Below are 26,576 nucleotides of genomic sequence, written 5' to 3'. Positions count from 1 at the left end.
TAGTCCCTTTTTTTTTGCGGGTATAGTCCTGATGAAGACCGTGACAAGGGTGTAGTGTTTCACAGCTCATGAATGCACCACCAGGCTGAGCAGCCACTAGTCAAGTTCACATAGATGCCAGCACAAAGAAAAGGTTAGATCGGGTTCAGGCCCAGCCTTGCCATTTTTCTTCAGTTTCCACTGTAAAGGCTAGGCGAACAAAGCTCAAACCGACACACATCAAATTCCAAGAAGAATCTTGGACGTGGAGTAAATGATCACGAGCACAGATGTGCTCGATATCCTGTGCGTTCGCTGCTGCATGGGGAACTGGGCTGATTCTTTATACGATGGGTTAAGAATTGCTGGTAAATGAGCACTTTGTGGGAATACGTATGTGGGGAAGTGGGCCAGTTCAGGATGGCCGTCAACTGGTAACGGACTGAGCCGTGGCCCAGTTTCACCTAAGTCTGTCTGATCCGTGGCTCCGATAAGTCTCTTTTGTCAGAGGGCGGCAGCCTCGAATTGAATGCAGTTCTAGTGTCTTCTTCCTCAACTCGGCCGCCATTTTCGGGAACGAGATCCTCTGACTTAGGAAGTTCTACTGCCGAGGGCCGTCCTTCGCGCTGCACCGTCCATCAGCCATCTAACGATACGAGCAGAAACTACAGCCTGCGCCAGCTTTCTCGCTCGGGTGGGCAGAAGTAAGCGGCCCATCGGCCCAGTCCGACGCTAGCGAGAGGGAGACGAGGGAAGCGAGGGAAAAAGGCGCGAGAGGCCACAGAAACGGCGCCAAAGTTGATCGGAAGGAGATCCCCAGCGCTCAGCGGGGACGGTGCTCTGCTCCTCAATCTCACGTAAGTCTCCCTAGTCCTTTCTGATGGAAGAAGTAGCCTGCATGAATAAAACACTGAAATTGATTAAACTTCCACCATCAGATTGCTTTAGAACTTGATCAAATTTCCCTTTTTCTCATCGAAGAAGTAGCCTGCTGAACTCGGATCAGGCATCCCTTTTTCTGATGAAAGAAGCAGCCTGCTGAACTCGGATCAGGCATCCCTTTTTCTGATGAAAGAAGCAGCTTGCTGAACTCTGATCAAGCATTCCTTCTTCTAATGGAAGAAGTAACAGAGAGGGAAGAAGAGGCTGATACACTGCACCATGATTCCAATTCTAATAAGTATTTTTCTTATCCCAAGTAGACTGATTTTACTTGATTTTATTCTTATCCCAATTACTGCTACTCTTTGCTTATTCCCTTACAGAAATCTTTTTCCAGTACTATTAGTCCCAATATTTTGTATGCACTTCCACAAGTCTAATATTCATTTCATTTACATTACAGAGTTGTATTGCCTAGTTTGGTACCTCTTGTTGGCATGGAATTTAGAAATTCAGATGAGGCTTGGGCATTTTGGCTTACCTACAGTGGACAGAAAGGATCTGAGGTCAGAAAAAGGTATACAAACAAGAGGCCAACCGATGGCAAAGTTACATCATGTAGATTTGTTTGTGCATGTAGTGGTGCTGGACAAGTTGCAGATGTTATAGTTTACAAGGACAATGGAAAAGAGTCTCAAGATTACAAGAACAATCTCAGCTTCACTCAACTGTTGATGGTAATCTTGCCCGTATTTTTTTTTTCAAAAAGGGGGGACTCCCCGGCCTCTGCATCAGAACGATGCATACGGCCACATTAATAAATAAGTAAAAAGGTTCAACAAGATCTTAAAGTCTGAAAACAAAACAAAATAAAGGCGAACTCACAAAGAGCCTCAACGCCGCAAAAAAAGGCCATAGAGCCACAACCGGCTGGCAAAACAAAGATAGGTAAACTAATCGCCTATCCTATTACATGGCCGCCATCCAAACCGGTTGAAGATATCCCGCGCTACCATCTCCCACCGGACAGATCCAGTAACCAAACGCTCCCTGGCCTCCATCGGAGTGAGTAAGGACCACATACGGAGCAGCGCCGTAGCTCGGAATAAAACCTGCAAAAGATGAATAGTTGTTGTTCTGTTAAAAGTCAAATCATTTCTGCAGTTCCAAATTGCCCATAACAACGCACATACTCCTACACGAATATGTCTAGCTGTGTCGGGCTCAATCCCGTCAAGCCACGTTCCAAATAACGTACCCACCGAATTCGGAGGAGTGATGTTAAAGGCAATTTGCACGGTGCGCCACAAAAGGTAATCTTGCCCATATAGAGAAGGTATTTTTTCAATAACAACTTATTTATTTAATTTACAGGGACCAATCACAGATGATCTATTTACTGGATCGTGGTGAAGCACTACTGTTTTGGGGCAATCATGTGCTCTATACTTGAATGAGAGCACAAACAAGCATGGTTTTGGCAGATTTGGGCATTCAGTTCAGTTCAGCTACCTTTTGGCCATTCGGTTCAGTTCTAGGTTCTAAGATAATACTCCAATTTATGTATGCACGCTCATTGTACATTCGGCAGCCAAAGCAAGCATTATGACTTGCAAGTGATTGTATTCCTGGAAGGACATGCTCTCAAATTGTCAACATGTGTTATCCTCTTTAATTAACAGCACCAGTATTGTGCTCTCAAATTGACAATCTTAGATCACAACAGTACAATGGTTACGGTACACAGAACTTCAGTGATTCACATTCAATATTTGTAACAGTAATCACACTCAAATTCACTCAACTACACTCTCAAATTACATGATTACAATCTGGATACAACATTCAGTCACACTATTCACTGAAGTGTACAATTCACATCAGTTACAAGCTCAATCTGGCAGTTCTCCTGCTGTTGCTGCTTCTTTGTTGCTGCTGCTTCTCTGCTGTCTGCACAACTAAAATTGCAGTTTCTGCACAACTGAAACTGAACATGTACAGCAAGGCAAAGCAAGCAGCAAACCAATGCAACGCGAGGCAAGCAGCAGAGAAATCCTTGGGGAAGAATCAGCGGCATCGACGATGCTTGGTCCGCGGCTCAACGGTCCCGACGGCACCGGGGGCGTCGCACCCTGTACGTGGCCGCGGCTGGCTCCGCCATCTCGACGGCTAGGCATCCTCACACCATGGACGGGGCAACGGCTGGCTCTGCCGCTCCACGGCTAGGCTGCTCGCGCCCTGATGGAGCAGCGGCTGCTCTTCACCGCCGGCGTAGCGAACCCTAGGGAGAGACAGAGCGACTGACCGACGATGATGGCGACTGAGTGAGGCGATGTAGCGTCGGACTGGGCCGATGGGCCGCTTACTTTTCTTGTGTTCCCACCCGAGCGAGAAAGCTGGCGCAGGCTAGTTTCTGCTCGTATCGTTCGATGGCTGATGGACGGTGCAGCGCGAAGAACGTCCCTCGGCAGTAGAACTTCCCAAGTCAGACCATTTTCGGTAACTGACGGAAGAGAGAGGGAGAACAGGCGACCGACACGCAAATGTAGTTCCTCATGCAGCCAATCAGGAGGTTTGTCGGTCAGATGCATCTTTTGCCCACCGTAGCGTCGATTTGAAGAATGGAGCTCGGGCGGCTGAGGTTTTCTATGCTTTCTCTGCCACAGATCCACTCTGATTGAGGAGGTCGGAGAGAGTATGGTGTCAGAAGATTCGGCGCCGCAGCAGGCCACGGGTGTGCGCGGTGAAAAGCTGATCTGCGGGGCGTCTGGAGCGGCGGTAATCGACGGGGAAGATGAATCCCCAGGCTCTTGGTTGGAATAAGAGGTGAGGGGAACTGTATTTAAATTGGGCGGTGCTATGAAGAATTTCAGTAGCGTGTTTTCAAGCTCTGTATGGTCGTGCAGTGTTGACTGAATTGTTTGCGGCAGTAGATAGCCGATGCACCTTGTCGATTTAAGATTAGTAGACATAGCACTGCAATTATAATATAGCTGGGGGAGGCCGTACTAAGCTCTAGAACTGAGCAGTGGAGCCATTTTTACAGATTTTGAGAGCACATTAAGTATATTATGTACATAATAAAACTCTGTAGATCCGTGACGGTAGTCGATAGGCTGTTCATTAAACATTCATCTAAGATGGTGCAAAATGTAGAATCTGCAGTTGGAAATGGAAATGCTGTAGATGCTATTCAGTTTGGCCTATGTTTTGTCCTGCTGCATATAAGAAGAATGAAATTAGTGTAGAAGGTCTATGTAAAAATATACCCTAAATGAGAAACAATGCAAAGTGGTTTCAAATGGATGATTGCCGGCACCAAGTTGTATGGTTCTATGTTGTCATGAAAAAAGGTCTAGAGCATATGGAGAGTGTGCAAAATTCGGAAGCGGTGGATAAAAACTGCATGCAACTGATTCCATAAGATTTTTGGGAATGCATTGGTGCTGACACGACTAATCTTGAGTGCAGGGTGAGGATCGGTGCTGCTGCCCCTGGAAGGACGCCTTGAGGCATCGGAATTGCCCACCGGGAAGATGAACCTGCAGGCACTTGGTTGGGCTAAGAGGTGCGTCCTCATTAATCTCGGTGTGTAGTTTTCAATTTTTAGCTGGCATGGAGCAGGTTTGCATGAATAGGTTTGGGCATCTGGTAATTTTCTTAGACTGAGTTCTGGTGGGCATGATGGTGTGTAATGGATTATCAGATGTAGATCCCCTAGTAAACTTTTGTGGAGAATCGTTAAATTTTTGAGTGAATAGGGCATTCGTATTTTGCAAGACAGTTGGGAATGTTCGGCTTTTAATTATTGACACAGAAAATAGAGAAGTATAATGTTGAACCTGATGCAATTTTTCGTTGATCTTCAGAATTGAGTAAGTGCCGGTATCCTGCAAGATTTAATATATGTGGCTAGAATTCCGGGTACATGGCCTGTGGAATTATAGTGTGATGACAATTAGCAATGGATTGTCAGATGTAAATCCGTAGTCTAAACTGGTATGGATGCAGCGTTTAATTTTTAAGAGAGAAGTTAACCATGATCATGGACACTTGTAGTGAATAGTGCATTCGTATTTTGCAGGTATATCTATCTCCGCCGTGGTAGATGGCGAATCCGGGGTGCTCTAATCTCTAATTTGCGGACTATCTTTTTTTATGGCCATGGTTGTGTGCAGGTTCCCGTTTGTTGAGGAGGTGGATGAGAGCGCAGTTCCAATGGATCCGGCGGATCCGGTTGACGTGGTTTCGTTCCAGCGACACGCAAGGGGGCTGGCAGTTCGCCGGCGCTGGCCATGAGTGCGGCCGCACAGATCTGTGAGGAGGGAAGGGGTGGGGAGGATAGACGTGAGTCGTCATGGCAGGTATCGGAAATTTCCACGGGGAAGATGACCCCGCCGCCACCCAGATGGGCTAAGGCCCTCCACTATGTGCTCAATGCCACATTTCTGAAAAGCAGGCCACGTACATGCAGATGCCAGTTAAACTTTTTTTAGCACTGGTCACACAGTGTAGGAGATTTGGCATCGACGCCAGCTCGGGCCCAAGCACATATAAACTAGTAATAAATTACCCAACAAACAGTGTCTTGGGCTGTTGGTTCTCGTAAGAAAGGACAGTGACATGCTTAGAATTTTTTTACTTGGCACCGGGCTGGACAATGTAGGGCATCGGTGCTAAATGTCAAAAAGCAAACTTGGCACCGGTTATGGCCTACATAGTGGAAGGCTTAAGAGGTTAGTCAGCTCGAATCCCTTATGCATTTTTTCCATTTACTAAACTTTGGAAATTGATATAGTTGCGGAAGTTTGCATTTGAGAAAATTGTAAGGGCGTATGCAGAGAACCTGTCAGAGAACGTCATTGTGCCGATGTTGGGCGCAAGCTTTGATTCGCTAGCAACCTCGGAAGCGCTGGTGTCAACCTCAGAAGTGTGCGAGGTGTAAGAATTGTGGGGTTGAGGGCCATAGGAGAAACACCTGCACGGCTGCACCAAGGCAATGGAGATGAGGTTAGCAAATGTGTGATGCTGGAGTGTAGTGCATAGTGCTAGGTCTGACGGGCTGTTTTTGGTTAGTTGTAAACCTATGCTGTTGTGTTCTGGATTATTTCTGGTTTTGCGTTGCACTGATTTGCACTTGGCAAGCTGAAATACAGTTAAAAATCTGGCTTTGTTTCAGTTAATTAATTGCCCATGGTGGGAATGATGGCTGTAGTCGTAGTTGCATGCTTGATCTTACTGATTCTTGCAATTTGTAGTGTTGAATCTTTGGGGTGATCTTGCTTATTTTTGCAGTATGGTTTGTTCTTTTGAATAGTCTGGTTATTCAGATCTAGGGTGGCGGCGCTGTGAAAGAATCTTGATGGGGACAGGGCGGAGAGAAATAAAGGGGCCGGTGTAGACTGCGCCCGTTATTACGTCTGAGCTGTGGCCCAGAACGGTGTACCGCGTCTGAGCCTTCCCGTGTTAGACGGCAACCGTCCCACTTATTGCGATAGTGGGTGGGCCAAGGCCGAAATTTGTGCACGGGCTGGTGTGGATCTAGATGCGAACGGGCGATTTAGATAACGGGCGCATCTGAGATCGAGCTCAGAATAGCACTTCCCTTCCAGCAACCATATTGCCCAAGAGAAATTCAAACGATCTTTTCATCATTTTGCATTAGCTCAGGAGCACCAGGATGGGCATAGAAATACACCAGATGACAAATTGGGATCAAACGGCTGAGCCACTTTGGTTCAGGGTTATTTCTTGCTTGCAAACACAGAACTAGAAAAAGGAAAAACTTAAACCTCACACGTTAACGGCGCACAAGCTTGTCGCCGGCAACTAACAACCGTAAGGGGAAACGAAGTCCGGCGAGCGACCGACCGGCGCTGAGGAAGAACTCCAGGGTTTGCAGTTGAGAGCTTCGCGCAGATTCTCTTTGCGAAGCGATCAGCAAACTACATCAAGCTATCTAGCTATCTTTCTTCTTCTCCTGAACCTGAACACGACTAAAACAAACACCAACAGGCAGGGCCTGAACTTGCTGCCCTGCTCCTCACATCTTCCATGTGTAGGCAACCGGACTGCGGACGACATGCTCGTCGCTCGCCCATGATATCCACCCGAAGTCCGGTTTGGCGCGGCCCGCGCCGGCGGCCTTGGATTCGAAGGTGACGTAGTACCTCTGCTTCTGCCCCACCTTCTTGAACACGAGCTTCGCCGGCGTCACCGTGACGCCGACGGACGCGGGGCCGCTCACCTTCACGTCGTAGACGGCCATGGCCGGGCCGACATTGGTCAGCTCCCTCCTGTACCTCACGACATGTCTCGGCTTCTTCCTGAACACGACGGAGAAGGATGGGTAGTTGAGGTCGCCGGGGCGGGACCTTGGCGGGCACGAGACGTTGGACATCTTGGTGATCACCCTGATGTGGGTCGCGCTGTAGTCCAGGGAGCAGAGGAAGGCGACGTAGTCGTTGGTGGAGATGTCGTACACGAGGCCCGGGGAGAGCGCCTTCTGCGGGTCGACATGGCCTGCGCCGAAGCCGAACGGGGTCGCCGGTGAGCTCCCGGCGGCGTCCCGGAGCGAGGAGTTCGTGTTGTCCATGGTGTATGTGGTGGTCATCAGCGCCGACTTGATGGCCGCAGGGCTCCAGTTGGGGTGCGCCGCCTTGAGCAGCGCGGCCAGTCCGCTGATGTGTGGGCAGGACATCGATGTCCCTGCAGGAATCACAATCAGACCATTGTTCAGTACAGTAAAACACAAAGGGAGTGAGCTGAATATTGTACTCAATATTTGGTTTGGAGGCAATCTGGTATCTAGTCACGAGATCCAGCATGCAATGCTAGAAACCACTCAAACCAAAAGGTAACAAGGGAAAGTAACTTTCTTTGGTGGTGTTGGCTTTGAAAGGTTTCACATCTAGTCTACTCGTCTAGAGCAGATCACATGTGCGCGTCTGACAAAAGGCAGTGAAAACAAGTGCTGTTTCTGTTTCTTCCAACAAGCAGCGAAAGTTGAAATGAAATGGCGCCTTTTTGAAACAAAAGCCTAAAGGATTTGATTGTGAGTAGCATTTTTTTCATAGTCAATTTGCGCAGGCCGTAAAAAATGAGTGGTAATTCCAAACATGATGACAATATCAGCAGAAACTGAATCTGAACAGTGCACTCACCGGAGATGATGTTGAAGGGAGTCCGGCGGCCGTCCTTGGCCAGCCCGGTCGGCCCTTTGACGCCGGACCACCCGGCCAGGATGTTCACGCCCGGACCGATCATGTCCGGCTTCAGGATGTCGGGCACGACGGTGTTGGGCCCGCGGGAGCTGAACGCCGCCACGACGGGCGACGGCCGGATGCCGAGAGCCGTGCCGCCGAAGCTCAGCATTGCCATCGGCCGGCCACCGCGCTGGGCGTAGTCCCGTATCTTGTCCCCGGTCGACTTGCCCACCGCCACGGCCGGGAGGAGGTGGCTGTCCGCCACGAGCTCCTCCCCGCTCGCGGCCGTGTTCGCCAGCACCATCCCGGCGCCGCCAGCGGCCTTGACGACGGCGCCCTTCTCCACGCGCGCGTTCATGCCGCGGTCGCACAGCACAATCTTGCCGCGCACGGAGGCCGGGTTGAGCGTGCCCGAGAGACAGAGCTTGCTCGCGTTGTCGCGGCTGTCGCCGTAGACGAGAGGGAGCATGACGGGGCGGCCGGATTGGGCGTAGAGGGACACGCCGGCCAGACGCGCACCGGATGGGAGCGTGACGTAGGCTGGAAAGTCGCGGTCCAGCGTGCCCGCGCCGACGGTGGCGACCCACGGCGCTGAGTTCGCGACCGTGGCGCCGGACGGGCCGGAGTTGCCTGCTGAGCAGGCCACGAACACGCCGGCCGCCGCCGCACCGAAGGCGCCTACTGCCACGGTGTCCCGGTAGTACGGCGCCGCGCCGCCGCCGAGCGACAGGGATAGCACGCCCACCCCGTCGGCCACGGCGGAGTCAATGCCAGCCAGAATGTCAGAGCCGAGGCACCCCTCCGGCCAGCACACCTTGTACGCCGCCACGCGAGCCCCGGGCGCCATTCCGCGTGCCGTCCCTGTGGCGTACCCGAACAGACTCGCGTTGGCCACCGCCGCGCCCGCCGCAGTCGTCGCCGTGTGCGTCCCGTGCCCGTCCCTGTCCCGCGCCGACCGCCTCCCCACGCCCATTCGCCCGCGACCGCCGTTCGCGGCGCGGAAGCCCCGCGAGAAGCTCCGTGCGCCTACGAGCTTCCTCCCGCACGCGCTCGCCGGGAAGTCCACGCCGACCTCGCACACGCCCTTCCAATGCGCGGGCGGCGGCGGGAGGTCGCCGCCCGCGAAGCTCGGCGACTCCGGCCAGACGCCGGTGTCAAGAACCCCAATAACCACGTCGTGCGAGGCCGCGTCCAGGTTGTGGATGGCCGGCTGGTACGCCGGGGAGAGCAGCCCCAAGAACTCCGGGGTGCGCGTGGTGTGGAGCTGGAACACGGTGTCCGGCACGACCTGCAGCACGCCCGGGCTGTCGCGGAGGAGCGGCAGGTGGTGCGGGAGCAGCGCCGCCGCGAAGCCGTGCGCGGCGACGGAGTAGGAGTAGAGCAGGTGGCGCGCCGGGTCGATGGACAGGGACTGGAGGTGCGCCGCGTGCCAATGAGCCGGGGATGGGTGCGCCGCCGGCATGGCCGCCAGGTCCATGAACACGATGTAGGTCGTCGTCGTGCCGCCGCTGCTGGAGACGTCGGTGTCGCCATTGACATTGGCAAGCGAGTGGCTTGCAAGGAGGACGAGGACAGAGAGCAGCAGGTGAGTGCCCTCCATTGGGGGAGTGGAGAGTGGGGAACGGGGAGTGAGGAGAGGAGAGGACTGAGGCTGAGGCTGACTGAGATGGTGGTGATAATGGCTAGTGTCTGGGAAAGCGCTTGTGCGTGTGGGGAGATGGGGCCCTTCTGCAGGGCTTTAGAGAGGTTTTCTGGGCTTTTTGGCGGATCAGCATGAGTGATCAGGGAGGAAGAAGATGCTCCGTTTTCCCGCTTTTTCTTTGGGGCCAGATAAACTTGGCATGATTAGGGAGTGATGCAGCATCTTTCTCAGGATTAGGTGGCTTTAGTGATTATTTTGGTTTCTAGTAAGTGATGAGAGAATAAGAATGTGTTGGTAACGCCTCTATCGAGTGCCTAATTATTCGTTGATCAAGTATATCCTTTTGTTCATCATTCGCCTTTCCACCATCTATTTCGGCTTACCTCCCTAATTTCGAAGTAGAACCCTCTCGAACTGTTCTTCAAAACACTTGTGGTTCTACACTTTAAATGTGGTTTTCGTTACCTTATTTCTATTTAGGCCTAAATATAAGTTTGCCTAAATGTGTGGGAATCTCACCCGACGAAAACAGACCCCTGCGTCGTCCTAGTCGCATGCTCGATCAACTTTTTCGGTGAGCCTTTGTCGTGTACCCTTCCCTTACCGCCGTTGGTCGGCACCACTGGGCTCGTCCGCACAACTGACGGCGGTGGCGGGACATCGTTCCCGTAGCATTGTACGATGGGTGGGCGGCGGTTGGACGTCGTGAAGGCGGATAGTGCAGAGGTGGTGCCTCCTCATGCTTGGGCGGGGGCCTGATGGCGTTGCAATAAGCATGTGGCGAGCGCACCATCCGCTGAAGGTCACCTGGAGCTGCCATGGCCCAACCTAGCATTGTCGCCCACACCGCCAAATCGGCGTGGCCTCTGCTCGGGCTTGAGCATCTGGGATCTGATTGTTGGGCGGGGCCGCACGAGGATGACTACCGGGCAATGCCTCCATGGTACCCGACTTTTCTAGTGAGGTTGTCAATCTCACTAGTTCTGTTTGGAATTGGATTGTAGAACAAAAAGTAAACCGGATTAGATTGCAAATAACATTAGCAAAAAGGATCGAGGTTGTGATTATAAAGAATAGTGTATAGGGATTCATAACTTCACTAGTGGCATTTCTTCAGAAATAACATTGCATAGGTGTGGTGGACAAATTACGGTTGTGCACTAGTGTAGAAATACATACACACAATCTTAATTAGTGGCGTGCCACTTTCAATCGACGCCACCTTTACTAGGTTAATGGTGGTCTGGCTGCATTTTCACATGCCATGGGGGTGTATGACCTAGTGTCCTGACCAGGCACAAGTTAGTGGTGTCGTGTGAGATATCTGGCACATCACTGATACAGTAACTAGTGCCGGGGTGGCACGTACATGGCACGCCATCAGTAACATTTGCGCCTTCTCTGCACGCCATTGGTATATTGCATCCTCTCCCTTATTCCTCCTATATAACTTCACTTATTTCTTTTTTTCTACTTTCGCTTATCACTAGCTAGCTCCTTTTTGGTCTTTGTTCTTTCACTCCTAGCTATGTGGTCGATAATGGACCCATCGGAGCTTGGAGAATCATCTCGTGCCTCGCGCTCGTCGGTCTAGAGCACCAAAAGATTGGGCCTCCGTCGCTTTGACCGAGCTCCCTTCCGTCCCTGTTGGCTCGACCATAAGCTTGCCATTGTGGCCTATGCAGTCGGTCGTGTCCGGCAAATCACCACGCTGCAGCAGCACATTTGTTTGATCGGGTGGAAAATCGTACAACAACGGCGATGAAGCGGCCCAGAATCCAGGGAGGCAACCCGTGCTCCTTTGTGTCTGCCAATGCCCTCTTGATAAGAGAACTTCTACGCACCATGGAATGTAGAATGAGAGTTCTTCATCAGCACTGGGCGTGGAAAGGTATGACAGAATGTCTCTCTTTGTGTCAGTAAATTGGCATGCATACAAGGATATCATCGATCTCGTTATGTATACACATGTGCAGAACGAAGTCTCTTGCCACACAAGGATATCGTCGATCTGGTTAAGAAATACACAAATGAGTTGCTCAAGTACAACCATGGACCACTGAGACAACAACAAGATGAGATGCAAGTCAAAAATGATGAGACGGGAGCCCAACACAATGAGATGTGAGACTAGATAAGATAATTCAATAAGATTTGATATGCACTCCTAGCTGGTGTTGTGACTGGGCTCGTACTCCCAACTTGATCGGTGGCAACATTTCTTCATGTGGGAGTCATTGCAGTGATGATGTTCTTAGTTTAGGCAATTAGCGTAGATTGACTAACATTTACTCCCTCCGTCTCAAAATAAGTGTCGTGGTTCTAGTTCAATTTGGAACAGAGGGAGTAGCAATTATTGTTTGGCCTTGAGCTGTTTTAGTATGTACCTGGATAAGTAGCCTTGAACCTTATATATTGAAACATGTGTTGTGGTAAACACTAGTGGTTTTAGTTACTAATTTAAACCTAAACAATAAGAAACTAGGTTTAAACTAAATATAACCTAAATAAAACATAAATTTAAAAGTAAACTAAATATATAAGATAAATTAAAAATGCCCTAAATAAAACATAAATTTAAAATTAACCTAAACAAAAAATAACCTATTTTTTTACCAAGTAACCTAAATAAAACATCATAAAATAACCTAAATAAAAATTAATTAAATAGTAACCTAAATAAAACATAAATGACCAAGTAATCTCAATAAAAAATAACATAAATAAAACATAAATTGAAAATTATATATATATATATAAACTACTAAAAACGGCGGCGTGGGCCCCATCAGCCCACAGCACCAGCGAAGTGGCCAAAACCTGGTGAAGTGATGCCCTTTGAGATCTATCTTGGATAGTGGAAGGTTCCCTTACCTTTTCCCCAAGCAGTGACGCTGGGTATCAAACCCATGAGAGGATGGGCATTACGACAAGGAGTCAAACAAGTTATTGCTCTCGAAATAAATTCTAGTTTTTAAATCGGACCTTTAACAACCTTTTTGGTAGTAAACAATGATTTGAAAATACACAACCTTGTACTTATTCATGGGATCGCATCTTCATAGTAAACATAGTCATGGAAGACACCTGTTACAATGTGCTCACAACGCGATGAAGTAAGTACGTCGTGATCGATCACTCCTGCATTGAGAGTCAGTTGTCCAACCAAAGGCCCTTACCATCGCGTGGGGTGATCTCGGTTATTAAGAATTACTTGAGACAAAAGTATTGGGTGTTTAATGACTACACCTTATTTGCCCCCCAAAAATTGCTTTCCTCTATCATACTAATCCTTTTTATTGTTGATGTTCAAAATAGCTTTCATGCATCCTCACTTCTTACCTCCTCCTTGAACGATCTACGGGATCCTAGGTACCCGTAGGGCCTTATAACGAGAAGACAAAAGGAAACTACATTGCAAATCGCACATACAAATAACGTCTATCAAGGAAAGTCATTTCGACAACCCCGTGCAAAATAGGTAGGGTTGCAAGGCCTTGCCTCAACTCATTGCCTTAAGGAATTACTTACACATGGCGATCGGATCACAAGAATAAATCATTGAAGACGACATAAAGATGAATGTTTGATTGATAACATGTCTTATAATAGTTGCCAATTGCGATACACCGAGTACAATTATGACTAAAATGGAGAGAATGGTTGCAGTGATGAAGGTGGTGGTAGCTATGGAGATGAGATGGGAAATAGCGGCACCTTGATACGTCTCCAACGTATCTATAATTTTTGATTGTTCCATGCCAGTACATCATCAATCTTGGATGTTTTATATGCAATTGTACGCAATTATATATCATTTTTTGGGACTAACCTATTAACTTAGCGCCAAGTGTCAGTTTCTGTTTTTTTGCCTGTTTTTGATTTTCTAGGAAATCAGTACCAAACGAAGTCCAAATGCCACATAACTTTTTGATGATTTTTTCCGGACATAAAAGACCCTAGAAGCTTCGGGAGCAAGTCAGAAGGCGAAGGAGGTGGCCACGAGCCACCAGGGCGCGCCCAGGGAGAGTAGACATACCCTAGTGCCTCCTGGGCCCACCTTTGCTCTGTTTGACCTCCGCCTCTATAAATTCTTTAAAATCGGGAAACCAACAGAGAGCCACCCAAAACACTTTTTCCGCAGCCGCAAGTTTTTGTTCTCGCGAGATCCCATCTGGAGGCCTTTTCTGGCACTCTGCCGGAGGGGGAATTGATCACGGACACTACAAAAAAACACTTCTGCAATGATACGTCTTTGTCATAGTAGGTCACATTTCCTGTCATGCATGTACATTCGTGACGATTCTATGACAACATCAAGATAGTCATACTTGTGCTAGCGTAGAAGTGTTCCATGACAATACTGAAATTATCATCACGGAAGTGTCCACTTCCATGACAATAAATGCGCGTCATGGAAGTGTTTTCGTCAAGGGTAACCGGTACGTGGCTTCCACTGTAACGGGTCACTGTTAAGCTATCGGGTTTCGGTTTGGATTTGATAACCCGTTAATATCCCGGACCAATGGCGATTTTCCACGTGTAAAATTCTCCTTCGCCCGAGGATCCACGTGTCAGGTGAGCGTTGCTATTTTCACACATGATTGATATACGAATTGCCCATGTTTTCCTAATTTTTCAGATTTTTTTGGAGTTGCAGAAGCATGGTCATCGTTCGAATCATTACAGAATGTTCTATTTTTGATAGATTTTGTTTTCGTTGCATTGTTTGCTTGTTTTGATGAATCTATGTATTGTATCGGGGGGTATAAGCCATGGTGATATTATAATACAGTAGGTATTATGCAATAATAAAATATGAATGGATTTACAACAATACCTTAAGTGGTGATTAGCTTGTTATACTAACAGATCTCACGAGTTTTCTGTTGAGTTTTGTGTGCTGAAGTTTTCAAGTTTTGAGTGAGATCACGATGGATGAAGGAATAAGGAGTGACAAGAGCCTAAGCTTGGGGATGCTCGAGGCACCCCAAGGTAATATTCAAGGACACTGATGCGGCTTGAAACTGCGTCAGTATTTCCCCAAAGAGGAAGGGATGATGCAGTACAACTACGGTAGGTATTTCCCTCAGTTATGAAACCAAGGTATCAATCCAATAGGATAACCAAGCAACACTATGTAAACGGTACCTGCACACACCCTCGCAACCCAACGCGTAAGAGGGGTTGTCAATCCCTCGGTAAAAAGATAGATTAAATTGTATGTGTTTGGATAATTAGATCTGAATAAAACATGAAATAAAATAAATAAAGAAAAACTGCAGCAAGGTATTTTTGGGTTTTAAGAATAATAGATCTGAAAAAAAACACGATAAAAGATAGACCTGAAAGCAATATGATAAAAGATAAACCCGGGGGCCATAGATTTCACTAGTGGTTTCTCTCGAGAAAATAGAACACGGTGGGTAGACAAATTACTGTTGGGAATTGATGGAAGAACAAATAACTATGATGATATCCAAGGCAATGATCAATATATAGGCATCACGTCCAAGATTAGTAGACCGAAACGATTCTGCATCTACTACTATTACTCCACACGTCGGCCGCTATCCAGCATGCATCTAGTGTATTAAGTTCATGGAGAAACGGAGTAATGCAATAAGAATGATGATATGATGTAGACAAGATCTATTCATGTAGGAATAGACCCCATCTTGTTATCCTTAATAGCAATGATACATGCGTGCCTCGCTACCCCTTCTGTCACCGGGGGAGGACACCGTAAGATCGAACCCATCACAAAGCACCTCTTCCCATGCAAGAAAAATCGATCTAGTCGGCCTAACTAAACCAAATATTCTAAGAAGAAATACAAGGCTATAAATAATCATGCATATAAGAGATCAATGAAAACTCAAATAATATTCATGGATATAGATCTGACCATAAACTCGAACTTCATCGGATCCCAACAAACACACCGCAAAAAGTCATTACATCAAATAGATCTCCAAGAGACCATTGTATTGAGAATCAAAAAGAGAGAAGCCATCTAGCTACTGCCTACGGACCCGTAGGTCTATGGTGAACTACTCACGCATCACCGGAGAGGCACCAATGAGGATGATGAACCCCTCCGTGATCGTGTTAGATTGGATCTCGTGGTTCTGGACTTGCGGCGGCTGGAATTGTGTTTCGTCGACTCCCCTAGGGTTCTTGGAATATTTGGGTATTTATAGAGCTGAGAGGGGGTGGAGGAGACCCCCGTGGGCCCCATAACCCATCAGGGCACGCCAGGGGCCTCTGGTGCGCCCTGGTGTCTTGTGGGCCCCACGGGCCTCCCCCCAGGTGCTTCCTTGGCTCCCAAGTTGCCTTCTGGTCCAAAAAAAATATCCAAAAAGTTTCGCTGCGTTTGGACTCCGTTTGATAGGGATATTCTGCAAAGTAAAAAACAGGCAAAAAAACAGCAACTGGCACTGTGCACTATGTCAATAGGTTAGTCCCAAAAAATGATATAAAGTTGCTATAAAATGATTGTAAACCATCCAAGAATGATAATATAATAGCATGGAGCAATAAAAAATTATAGATACGTTAGAGATGCATCAGCATCCCCAAGCTTAATTTCTGCTCGTCCTCGAGTAGGTAAATGTTAAAAACATAATTTTTAATATGGAATATTGCCTAACATGTTCATCACATATTCTTTTCTTTTGTAGCATGGACATTTGGACTTTTAGATGGTTCAAAGCAATAGTCTATATTTGACATGATAACTTCAATACTCAAGCATATAAGGAAGCAACCATGTCTTTCAAAATTCAACACTAAAGAAAGTTATCCCTTGCCCATCATGCTCAATCATTGGTCCATTCATGAAACACACTCAAATATTAGCTATATCCAATGCACAAGTATGATCATAGTGCTCTCATGTCTACTATGAAACTTTATTCTTGTAGACTCGTCTGGGCCTCCAAGCACAGAGTTTTGTAGGACATTAGCAATTTTCCCTCAAGTGGATGACCTAAGGTTTATCAATCCATGGGAGGCGTAGGATGAAGATGGTCTCTCTCAAACAACCCTGCAACCAAATAACAAAGAGTCACTTGTGTCCCCAACACACCTAATACAATGGTAAATTGTATAGGTGCACTAGTTCGGCGAAGAGATGGTGATACAAGTGTAGTAATGATAGTAGATATTGATTTTTGTAATAGGAACAATAAAAAACAGCAAGGTAGCAAGTAACAAAAGTGAGCACAAACGGTATTGCAATGCTTGAAAATGAGGCCTAGGGTCCGTACTTTCGCTAGTGCAATCTCTCAACAATGCTAATCTAATTGGATCATATAACCATCCCTCAACGTGTGATGAAGAATCACTCCAAAGTTCTGATCTAGCGGAGAACATAAGAAGAAATTGTTTGTAGGGTACAAAACCACCTTAAAGTTATTCTTTCCGTTCGATCTATTCAAGAGTTCGCACTAAAATAACACAAAGTTATTCTTTCCGTTTGTTCTATCCAAGAGTTCGTACTAAAATAACACCATACGTACGCATCAACCAACTCTAATGTCACCTAGATACTCCAATGTCACCACAAGTATCCATGAGTTAATTATATGATACACATTAAGCAATTTCACATTCATAATACCCGATCCAACACAAAGAACCTCAAAGAGTGCCCCAAGATTTCTAATGGAGAAACAAAAGACGAGAACGTGCATCAACCCCTATGCATAGATTACCCCAATGTCACCTTGGGAATCCGCGAGTTGAGTGCCAAAACATATATCAAATGAATCAATATGATACCCCATTGTCGCCACGGGTATTCATAGCAAGACATACATCAAGTGTTCTCAAATCCATAAAAGTATTCAATCCGATAAAACGAAATCTCAAAGGGAAAACTCAATTCATCACAAGATAGAGAGGGGAAAACACCATATGATGCGACTATATTAACAAAGTCCGCGATACATCAAGACCGTGACATCTCAAGAACACGAAAGAGAGAGAGAGAGAGATTAAGCACATAGCTACTGGTACAAACCCTCAGCCCCGAGGGTGGACTACTCCCCCCTCATCATGGAGACCATAGGTATGATGAAGATGGGCTCCGGTGATGATCTTGAAGGAAATATGCCCTAGAGTCAGTAATAAAGTTGTTATTTATATTTCCTTATACCATGATAAATGTTTATTATTCATGCTAGAATTGTACTAACTGGAAACTTGATACATGTGTGAATACATAGACAAAACAAAGTGTCCCTAGTGTGCCTCTACTTGACTAGCTCGTTAATCAAAGATGGTTAAGTTTCCTGACCATAGACATGTGTTGTCATTTGATGAACGAGATCACATCATTAGAGAATGATGTGATGGACAAGATCCATCCATTAGCTTAGCATAATGATCGTTTAGTTTTATTGCTATTGCTATCTTCATGACTTATACATGTTCCTCTGACTATGGGATTATGCAACTCCCGAATACCGGAGGAACACCTTGTGTGCTATCAAACGTCACAACGTAATTGGGTGATTATAAAGATGCTCTACAGGTGTCTCCGAAGGTGTTTGTTGGGTTGGCATAGATAAAGATTAGGATTTGTCACTCCGTGTATCGGATAGGTATCTCTGGGCCCTCTCGGTAATATGAGCATCCAGGTTCCGCTATTGGTTATTGATTGGAGATGTGTGTCGTTCATGTCTACATAGTTCTCGAATCCGTAGGGTCCGCACGCTTAACGTTTGATGACGATTTGTATTATGAGTTATGTGATTTGATGACCGAAGTTTGTTCCGAGTCCCGGATGAGATCACGGACATGACGAGGAGTCTCGAAATGGTCGAGACATGAAGATTCATATATTGGAAGACTATATTCGGACATCGGAAAGGTTCCGAGTGATTCGGGTATTTTTCGGAGTACCGGGGAGTTACGGGAATTCACCGGGAGAAGTAATTGGCCTTATTGGGCCATACGGGAAAAGAGGAGGCAGGCCAAAAGGGAGGTGGCGCCCCCCCATGGGTCCGAATTGGACTAGGGGAAGGGGGCGACGCCCCCCTTGCCCTTTCCTACTCCCTCTCTCTTTCCCTCTTTCCTTCTCTCCTACTCCGAAAAGGAAAGGGATTCCTACTAGGACTTGGAAGTCCTAGTAGGACTCCATACTCTTGGCGCACCCCTAGGGGGCTGGCCTCTCTCCCTCCCCCCTTTATATACGTGGGCAGGGGGCACCCCAAAGGCACACCAAAGATTTGTCTTAGCTGTGTGCGGTGCCCCCCTCCACAGTTACACACCTCGGTCATACCGTCGTAGTGCTTAGGCGAAGCCCTGCGCCGGTAACTTCATCATCACCGTCGCCACGCCGTCATGCTGACGGAACTCTCCCTCGTCCTCAACTGGATCAAGAGCTCGAGGGACGTCATCGAGCTGAACATGTGCTGAACACGGAGGTGCCGTACGTTCGGTACTTGGATCGGTTGGATCGTGAAGACGTTCAACTACATCAACCGCGTTACTAAACGCTTCCGCTTTCGGTCTACGAGGGTACGTGGACACACTCTCCCCGCTCGTTGCTATGCTTCTCCTAGATAGATCTTGCGTGATCGTAGGAATTTTTTTTAAATACTACGTTCCCCAATAGTGGCATCAGAGCCAGGTCTATGCATAGATGTTATATGCACCAGTAGAACACAAAGAGTTGTGGGCGACAATAGTCATACTGCTTACCAGCAACATCTTACTTTGATTCCGCGGTATTGTTGGATGAAGCGGCCCAGACCGACATTACATAACCGCGTTAATGAGACTGATTCTACCGACGTGCTTCGCACACAGGTGGCTAGTGGGTGTCTGTTTCTCCAACTTTAGTTGAATCGAGTTTGACTACGCCCGGTCCTTGTTGAAGGTTAAAATAGCACACTTGACGAAAAATCGTTGTGATTTTGATGCGTAGGTAAGAACGGTTCTTGCTAGAAGCCCGTAGTAGCCACGTAAAACTTGCAACAACAAAGTAGAGGACGTCTAACTTGTTTTTGCAGGGCTTGCTGTGATGTGATATGGTCAAGACATGACGTGATATAATTTGTTGTATGAGATGATCATGTTTTGTAACAGAGTTATCAGCAACTGGCAGGAGCCATATGGTTGTCAATTTATTGTATGCAATGCAATCGCCATGTAATTGTTAAGCGGTAGCGATAGTCGTAGAAGCAATAGTTGGCGAGACGACAACGATGCTACGATGGAGATCAAGGTGTCGCGCCGGTGACGATGGAGATCATGACGATGCTTCGGTGATGGAGATCATGAGCACAAGATGATGATGGCCATATCATGTCACATATTTTGATTGCATGTGATGTTTATCTTTTATGCATCTTATTTTTCTTAGTACGGCGGTAGCATTATAAGATGATCCCTTACTAAATTTCAAGGTATAAGTGTTCTCCCTGAGTATGCACCGTTGCTACAGTTCGTCGTGCCGAGACACCACGTGATGATCGGGTGTGATAAGCTCTATGTTCACATACAACGGGTGCAAGCCAGTTTTGCACATGCAGAATACTCGGGTTAAACTTGACGAGCCTAGCATATGCAGATATGGCCTCGGAACACTGAGACCGAAAGGTCGAGTGTGAATCATATAGTAGATATGACCAACATAGTGATGTTCACCATTGAAAGCTACTCCATCTCACGTGATGATCGGACATGGTTTAGTTGATTTGGATCACGTGATCATTTAGATGACTAGAGGGATGTCTATCTAAGTGGGAGTTCTTAAGTAATATGATTAATTGAACTTTAATTTATCATGAACTTAGTCCTGGTAGTATTAGCATATCTATGTTGTAGATCAATAGCTCGCGATGTAGCTCCCCGTTTATTTTTTATATGTTCCTAGAGAAATATAAGTTGAAAGATGATAGTAGCAATGATGCGGACTTGGTCCATGATCTGAGGATTTTCCTCATTGCTGCACAGAAGAATTATGTCCTTGATGCACCGCTAGGTGACAGACCTATTGCAGGAGCAGATGCAGAGGTTATGAACGTTTTACAAAGCTCGGTATAATGACTACTTGATAGTTCAGTGCACCATGCTTTACGGCTTAGAACCGGGACTTAAAAAATGTTTTGAATGCCACGGATCATACGAGATGTTCCAAGAGATGAAATTGGTATTTTAGACTCATGCCCATGTCGAGAGGTATGAGACCTCTGACAAGTACTTTGCCTACAAGATGGAGGAGAATAGCTCAACCAGTGAGCATGTGCTCAGAATGTCTGAGTACTACAATCGCTTGAATCAAGTGGGAGTTAATCTTCCAGATAAGATAGTGACTGACAGACTTTTCTAGTCACTATCACCAAGTTACTAGAACTTCGTGTTGAACTATAATATGCAAGGGATGACGAAAACGATTCCCGAGCTCTTCACGATACTGAAATCGGCGAAGGTAGAAATCAAGAAAGAGCATCAATTGTTGATGGTTAACAAGACCACTAGTTTCAAAAAAAGGGCAAAGGAAAAGAAAGGGAACTTCAAGAAGAATGGCAAGCAAGTTGTCACTCCCATGAAGAAGCCCAAAGCTAGACCTAAACCTGAAACCGAGTGCTTCTACTGGAAAGGGAATGATCACTGGAATTGGAACTACCCCAAACATTTGGCGGATAAGAAGGATGGCAAAGTGAACAAAGGTATATTTGAGATACATGTTATTGATGTGTACTTTACTAGTGTTTAGAGCAACCCCTCGGTATTTGATACTGGTTCAGTTGCTAAAGAGTAGTAACTCGAAACGGGAGTTGCAAAGTGAACAGAGACTAGTTAAAGGCGAAGTGACGATGTGTGTTGGAAGTGATTCCAAGGTTGATAAGATCACCATCGCACACTCCCTCTACCTCCGGGATTAGTGTTGAACCTAAATAAATGTTATTTGGTGTTTGTGTTGAGCATGAATATGATTAGATCATGTTTATTGCAATACAGTTATTCATTTAAGTCAGAGAATAATTGTTATTCTGTTTACATGAATAAAACCTTCAATGGTCATAGACCCAATGTGAATGGTTTATTGAATCTCGATAGTGGTGATACACATATTTATAATATTGATGCCAAAAGATGCAAAGTTGATAATGATAGTGCAACTTATTTTTGGCACTGCCGTTTAGGTCATATTGGTGTAAAGCGCATGGAGAAACTCCATGCTGATGGACTTTTGGAATCACTTGATGCTTGCGAACCGTGCCTCATGGGCAAGATGACTAAGACTCCGTTCTCCGGAACAATGGAGCGAGCAACTAACTTATTGGAAATAATACATACTGATGTATGCGGTCCGATGAGTATTGAGGCTCGCAGCGGGTATCGTTATTTTCTAACCTCCATAGATAATTTGAGCAGATATGGGTATATCTAAAAGAAACACAAGTCTGAAACATTTGAAAAGTTCAAAGAATTTCAGAGTGAAGTGGAGAATCATCGTAACAAGAAAAATAAAGTTTCTATGATCTGATCATGGAGGCGAATATTTGAGTTACTAGTTTGGCATTCATTAAAAATGTGGAATAGTTTCACAACTCACGCCACCTGGAACACCACAGTGTAATGGTGTGTCTGAACATCATAACCATACTTTATTAGACATGGTGCGATCTATGATGTCTCTTACCGATTTACCACTATTGTTTTGGGGTTATGCATTAGAGACAACTGCATTCAAGTTAAATAGTTCACCATCTAAATCCGTTGAGACGACACCGTATGAACCGTGGTTTAGCAAGAAACCTAAGCTGCCGTTTCTTAAAGTTTGGGGCTGCGATGCTTATGTGAAAAAGCTTCAACTTGATAAGCTCGAACCCAAATCGGAGAAATGTGTCTTCATAGGATACCCAAAGGAGACTGTTGGGTACACCTTCTATCACAGATCCGAAGGCAAAATATTCATTGCTAAGAATGGATCCTTTCTAGAGAAGGAGTTTCTCTCGAAAGAAGTGAGTGAGAGGAAAGTAGAACTTGATGAGGTAATTGTACCTTCTCCCTAATTGGAAAGTAGTTCATCACAGAAATCAGTTCTAGTGATGCTTACACCGATTAGTGAGGAAGCTAATGATGATGATCATGAAACTTCAGATCAAGTTACCACCGAACCTCGTAGGTCAACCAGAGTAAGATCCGCACCAGAGTGATACGGTAATCCTATTCTGTAGGTCATGTTACTTGACCATAACGAACCTACGAACTATGAGGAAGCGATGATGTGCCCAGATTCCGTGAAATGGCTTGAGGCCATGAAATCTGAGATAGGATCCATGTATGAGAACAAAGTATGGACTTTGGTTGACTTGCCCGATGATCGGCAAGCCATAGAGAATAAATGGATCTTCAAGAGGAAGACGGACGCTGATAGTAGTGTTACTATCTACAAAGCTAGACTTGTCGAAAAAGGTTTTTGACAAAGTTCAAGGTGTTGACTACGATGAGATTTTCTCACTCGTAGCGATGCTTAAGTCTATCTGAATCATGTTAGCAATTGCCACATTTTATGAAATCTGGCAAATGGATGTCAAAACTGCATTCCGTAAGGGATTTCTTAAAGAAGAGTTGTATATGATGCAACCAGAAGGTTTTGTCGATCCTAAAGGTGCTAACAAAGTGTGCAAACTCCAGCGATCCATCTATGGACTGGTGCAAGCATCTCGGAGTTGGAATATACGCTTTGATGAGTTGATCAAAGCATATAGTTTTATACAGACTTGCAGTGAAGCTTGTATTTACAAGAAAGTGAGTGGGAGCACTACAACCTTTCTGATAAGTATATGTGAATGACATATTGTTGATTGGAAATTGATACGTCTCCGTCGTATCTATAATTTTTGATTGTTCCATGCCAATATTATTCAACTTTCATATACTTTTGGCAACTTTTTATATTATTTTTGGGACTAACATATTGATCCAGTGCCCAGTGCCACTTCCTATTTGTTGCATGTTTATGTTTCGCAGAAACCCAATATCAAACGGAGTCCAAACGGGATAAAAACGGACGGAGAATTATTTTGGAATATTTATGTTTTTTGGGAAGTAAAATCAACGCGAGACGGTGCCCGAGGGGGCCACGAGGAAGGGGGCGCGCCCTGGACCCTCGTGGGCACCCCGTAAGGCGGTTGATGCTCTTCTTTTGCCGCAAGAAAGCTAATTTTATGAGAAAAATCTGGGCGAAAGATTCAACCCAATCGGAGTTACGGATCTCCGGATATAAAAGAAACGGTGAAAGGGCAGCAGAACAAAGCGCAGAAACAGAGAGACATATCCAATCTCGGAGGGGCTCTCACCCCTCCCACGGCATGGATGCCAAGGACCAGAGGGGAAACCCTTCTCCCATCTAGGGAGGAGGTCAAGGAAGAAGAAGACGAAGGGGCCCCCTCTCCCCTTCTCTTTCGGTGGCGTCGGAACGCTGCCGTGGCCATCATCATCACCGCAATCTTCACCAACAACTTCACCGCCATCATCACCAACTCTTCCCCCCCTCTATGCAGCAGTGTAACCTCTCTCTTACCCGCTGTAATCTCTACTTAAACATGGTGCTCAACGCTATATATTATTTCCCAATGATGTATGGCTATCTTATGATGTTTGAGTAGATCCGTTTTGTCCTATGGGTTATTTGATGATCAAGATTGGTTTGAGTTGCATGTTTTATTATTGGTGCTATCCTATGGTGCTCTCCGTGTCGCGCAAGCATGAGGGATCCCCGCTGTAGGGTTTGCAATATGTTCATGATTTTCTTATGGTGGGTGGCGTGAGTGACAGAAGCACAGACCCGAGTAAGTAGGTTGTTTGCGTATGGGATAAAGAGGACTTGATGCTTTAATGCTATGGTTGGGTTTTACCTTAATGATCTTTAGTAGCTGCAGATGCTTGCTAGAGTTCCAATCATAAGTGCATATGATCCAAGTAGAGAAAGTATGTTAGCTTATGCCTCTCCCTCAAATAAAAATGCAATAATGATTACCGGTCTAGTTATCCATTGCCTAGGGACAAATAACTTTCTCGTAACAAAAAGCTCTCTACTAAAACTAATTTAGTTGTGTCTTTATCTAAACAGCCCCTACTTTTTATTTACGCTCTCTTTATTATCTCGTAAACCTATCCAAAAACACCTACAAAGTACTTCTAGTTTTATTCTTATTCTAGGTAAAGTGATCGTCTAGCGTGCGTAGAGTTGTATCGGTGGTCGATAGAACTTGAGGGAATATTTGTTCTACCTTTAGCTCCTCGTTGGGTTCGACACTCTTACTTATCGAAAGAGGCTACAATTGATCCCCTATACTTGTGGGTTATCAAGACCTTTTTCTGGCGCCGTTGCCGGGGAGCAATAGCGTGGGGTGAATATTCTCGTGTGTGCTTGTTTGCTTTATCACTAAGTAATTTTTATTTGCCGTTCTTAGTTGTTTTATATTTTTAGTTATGGGTAGGAAACGCAAAATACCAAAAAAAATAGTTGTACCTACTGAACCTTTGGTTGAAGAACCACTCAAAATCTATCACACTCCTGAAGCTTATTACTTGGATCATCTTCGGTCCCTATGTGCTCGTGCTGAAACCCCAACTAGCTTAGTTGAGGGAAAATCTTTAGATGAGCATGCTTGTTATGTGCGACACCGTATATCTGAAAAAGGGAAACTTTTACTGGGTCAAATTGATCGTTTGCCATGCTATGCTTGGAATTTATGTGAAATATATGATTTTACTTGTTGTTCTGAAAACCCTAAGAAACACCTTCCCTATCAATGTGAGTTTAGTGATAATGGAATCGTATCTTCATATGCTAAGGGTGTTTATAGTTACTATGATGTTCAACAAATCGAGGAATTTGTTGCTTTTAAGGGTGCTTATGAAATTGCTTCTTTGATTGAAAAATATGATGCCACTCTTTACAAATCTGAAAATTTTGCCATACTTAAATATTGCTATGATAATTATGCTTATAATGCCTATGTTGAACCATATATTGAGGACTACTCCGCTGTCCAAGAAGAGACTAATATTTTGCAGGAGTCTATGGAAGAAGAAATTGATGAAACTGTGAGCTCATTGGATGAAAAAGATGATGAGGAGAGCGTAGAACAAAAGGAGGAACATTGGATTAGCAACCTGTGCCCACCTTCTAATGAGAGTAACTCTTCAACTCATACATTGTTTAATTTCCCTTCGTGCTTACCGAAGGATGATTGCTATGATGACTATTATGATCCCGTTGATTCTCTTGACATATCCCTTTTTGATAATGTTTGCTATGCTTGTGGCCAAGATGCCAATATGAATTATGCTTATGGAGATGAACTTGCTATAGTTCCTTATGTTAAACATGAAATTGTTGCTATTGCACCCACGCATGATAGTCCTATTATCTTTTTGAATTCTCCCAACTACACTATATCGGAGAAGTTTACCCTTATTAAGGATTATATTGATGGGTTGCCTTATACCATTGCACATGATGATTTTGATGAATATAATATGCATGTGCTTGCTGCTCCTACTTGCAATTATTATGAGAGAGGAACTATATCTCCACCTCTCTATGTTTCCAACACGATAAAATTGCAAGAAACTGTTTATACTATGCATTGGCCTTTACTTCGTGTGCATGAATTGTTCTTTTATGACATGCCGATGCAGAGGAAGAGAGTTAGACTTCGTCATTACATGATATATGTTGCTTTGTGCTCACTACTAAATGCCAAATCATTGCTAATTAAAATTGGCTTTGATATACCTTGGGATCCGGGTGGATTCACTACTTGAGCACTATATGCCTAGCTTAATGGCTTTAAAGAAAGCGCTGCCAGGGAGACAACCCGTAAGTTTTAGAT

General features: G+C 45.5%; 1 protein-coding gene and 1 long non-coding RNA gene across 4 annotated transcripts; one reads left to right on the top strand and one right to left on the bottom strand.

Annotated features, from left to right (window-relative positions):
• The first annotated feature begins 584 nt into the window (after positions 1-584).
• Positions 585-6,158, top strand: LOC120969793 (uncharacterized). Of its 3 annotated transcripts, XR_012190148.1 has the most exons (6): positions 592-1,159; positions 1,325-3,433; positions 3,528-3,687; positions 4,333-4,429; positions 4,731-4,860; positions 4,946-6,158. It is a non-coding gene; the product is annotated as an uncharacterized lncRNA (long non-coding RNA). The 3 variants fall into 3 exon arrangements; XR_005764169.3 differs by having other exon boundaries at positions 585-3,433; XR_006666156.2 differs by lacking the exon at positions 4,731-4,860 and having other exon boundaries at positions 587-3,433; positions 5,040-6,158.
• Positions 6,159-6,493: 335 nt separating this feature from the next.
• Positions 6,494-9,766, bottom strand: LOC109737051 (subtilisin-like protease SBT1.8). Its single transcript, XM_020296280.4, has 2 exons — positions 8,025-9,766; positions 6,494-7,569 (listed from the first exon to the last, which is right to left on the bottom strand). Exons 1-2 carry the CDS (start codon positions 9,664-9,666, stop codon positions 6,905-6,907), a joined length of 2,307 nt encoding a protein of 768 aa, XP_020151869.1. The 5' UTR covers positions 9,667-9,766; the 3' UTR covers positions 6,494-6,904.
• Positions 9,767-26,576: the final 16,810 nt, after the last annotated feature.

The sequence above is a fragment of the Aegilops tauschii genome, chromosome 7, assembly GCF_002575655.3.
Source record: "Aegilops tauschii subsp. strangulata cultivar AL8/78 chromosome 7, Aet v6.0, whole genome shotgun sequence".
Classification (NCBI taxonomy): domain Eukaryota; kingdom Viridiplantae; phylum Streptophyta; class Magnoliopsida; order Poales; family Poaceae; genus Aegilops; species Aegilops tauschii.
The sequence above is the reverse complement of the archived record's forward strand: the minus strand, read 5'-3'. Positions and strand labels throughout refer to the sequence as shown.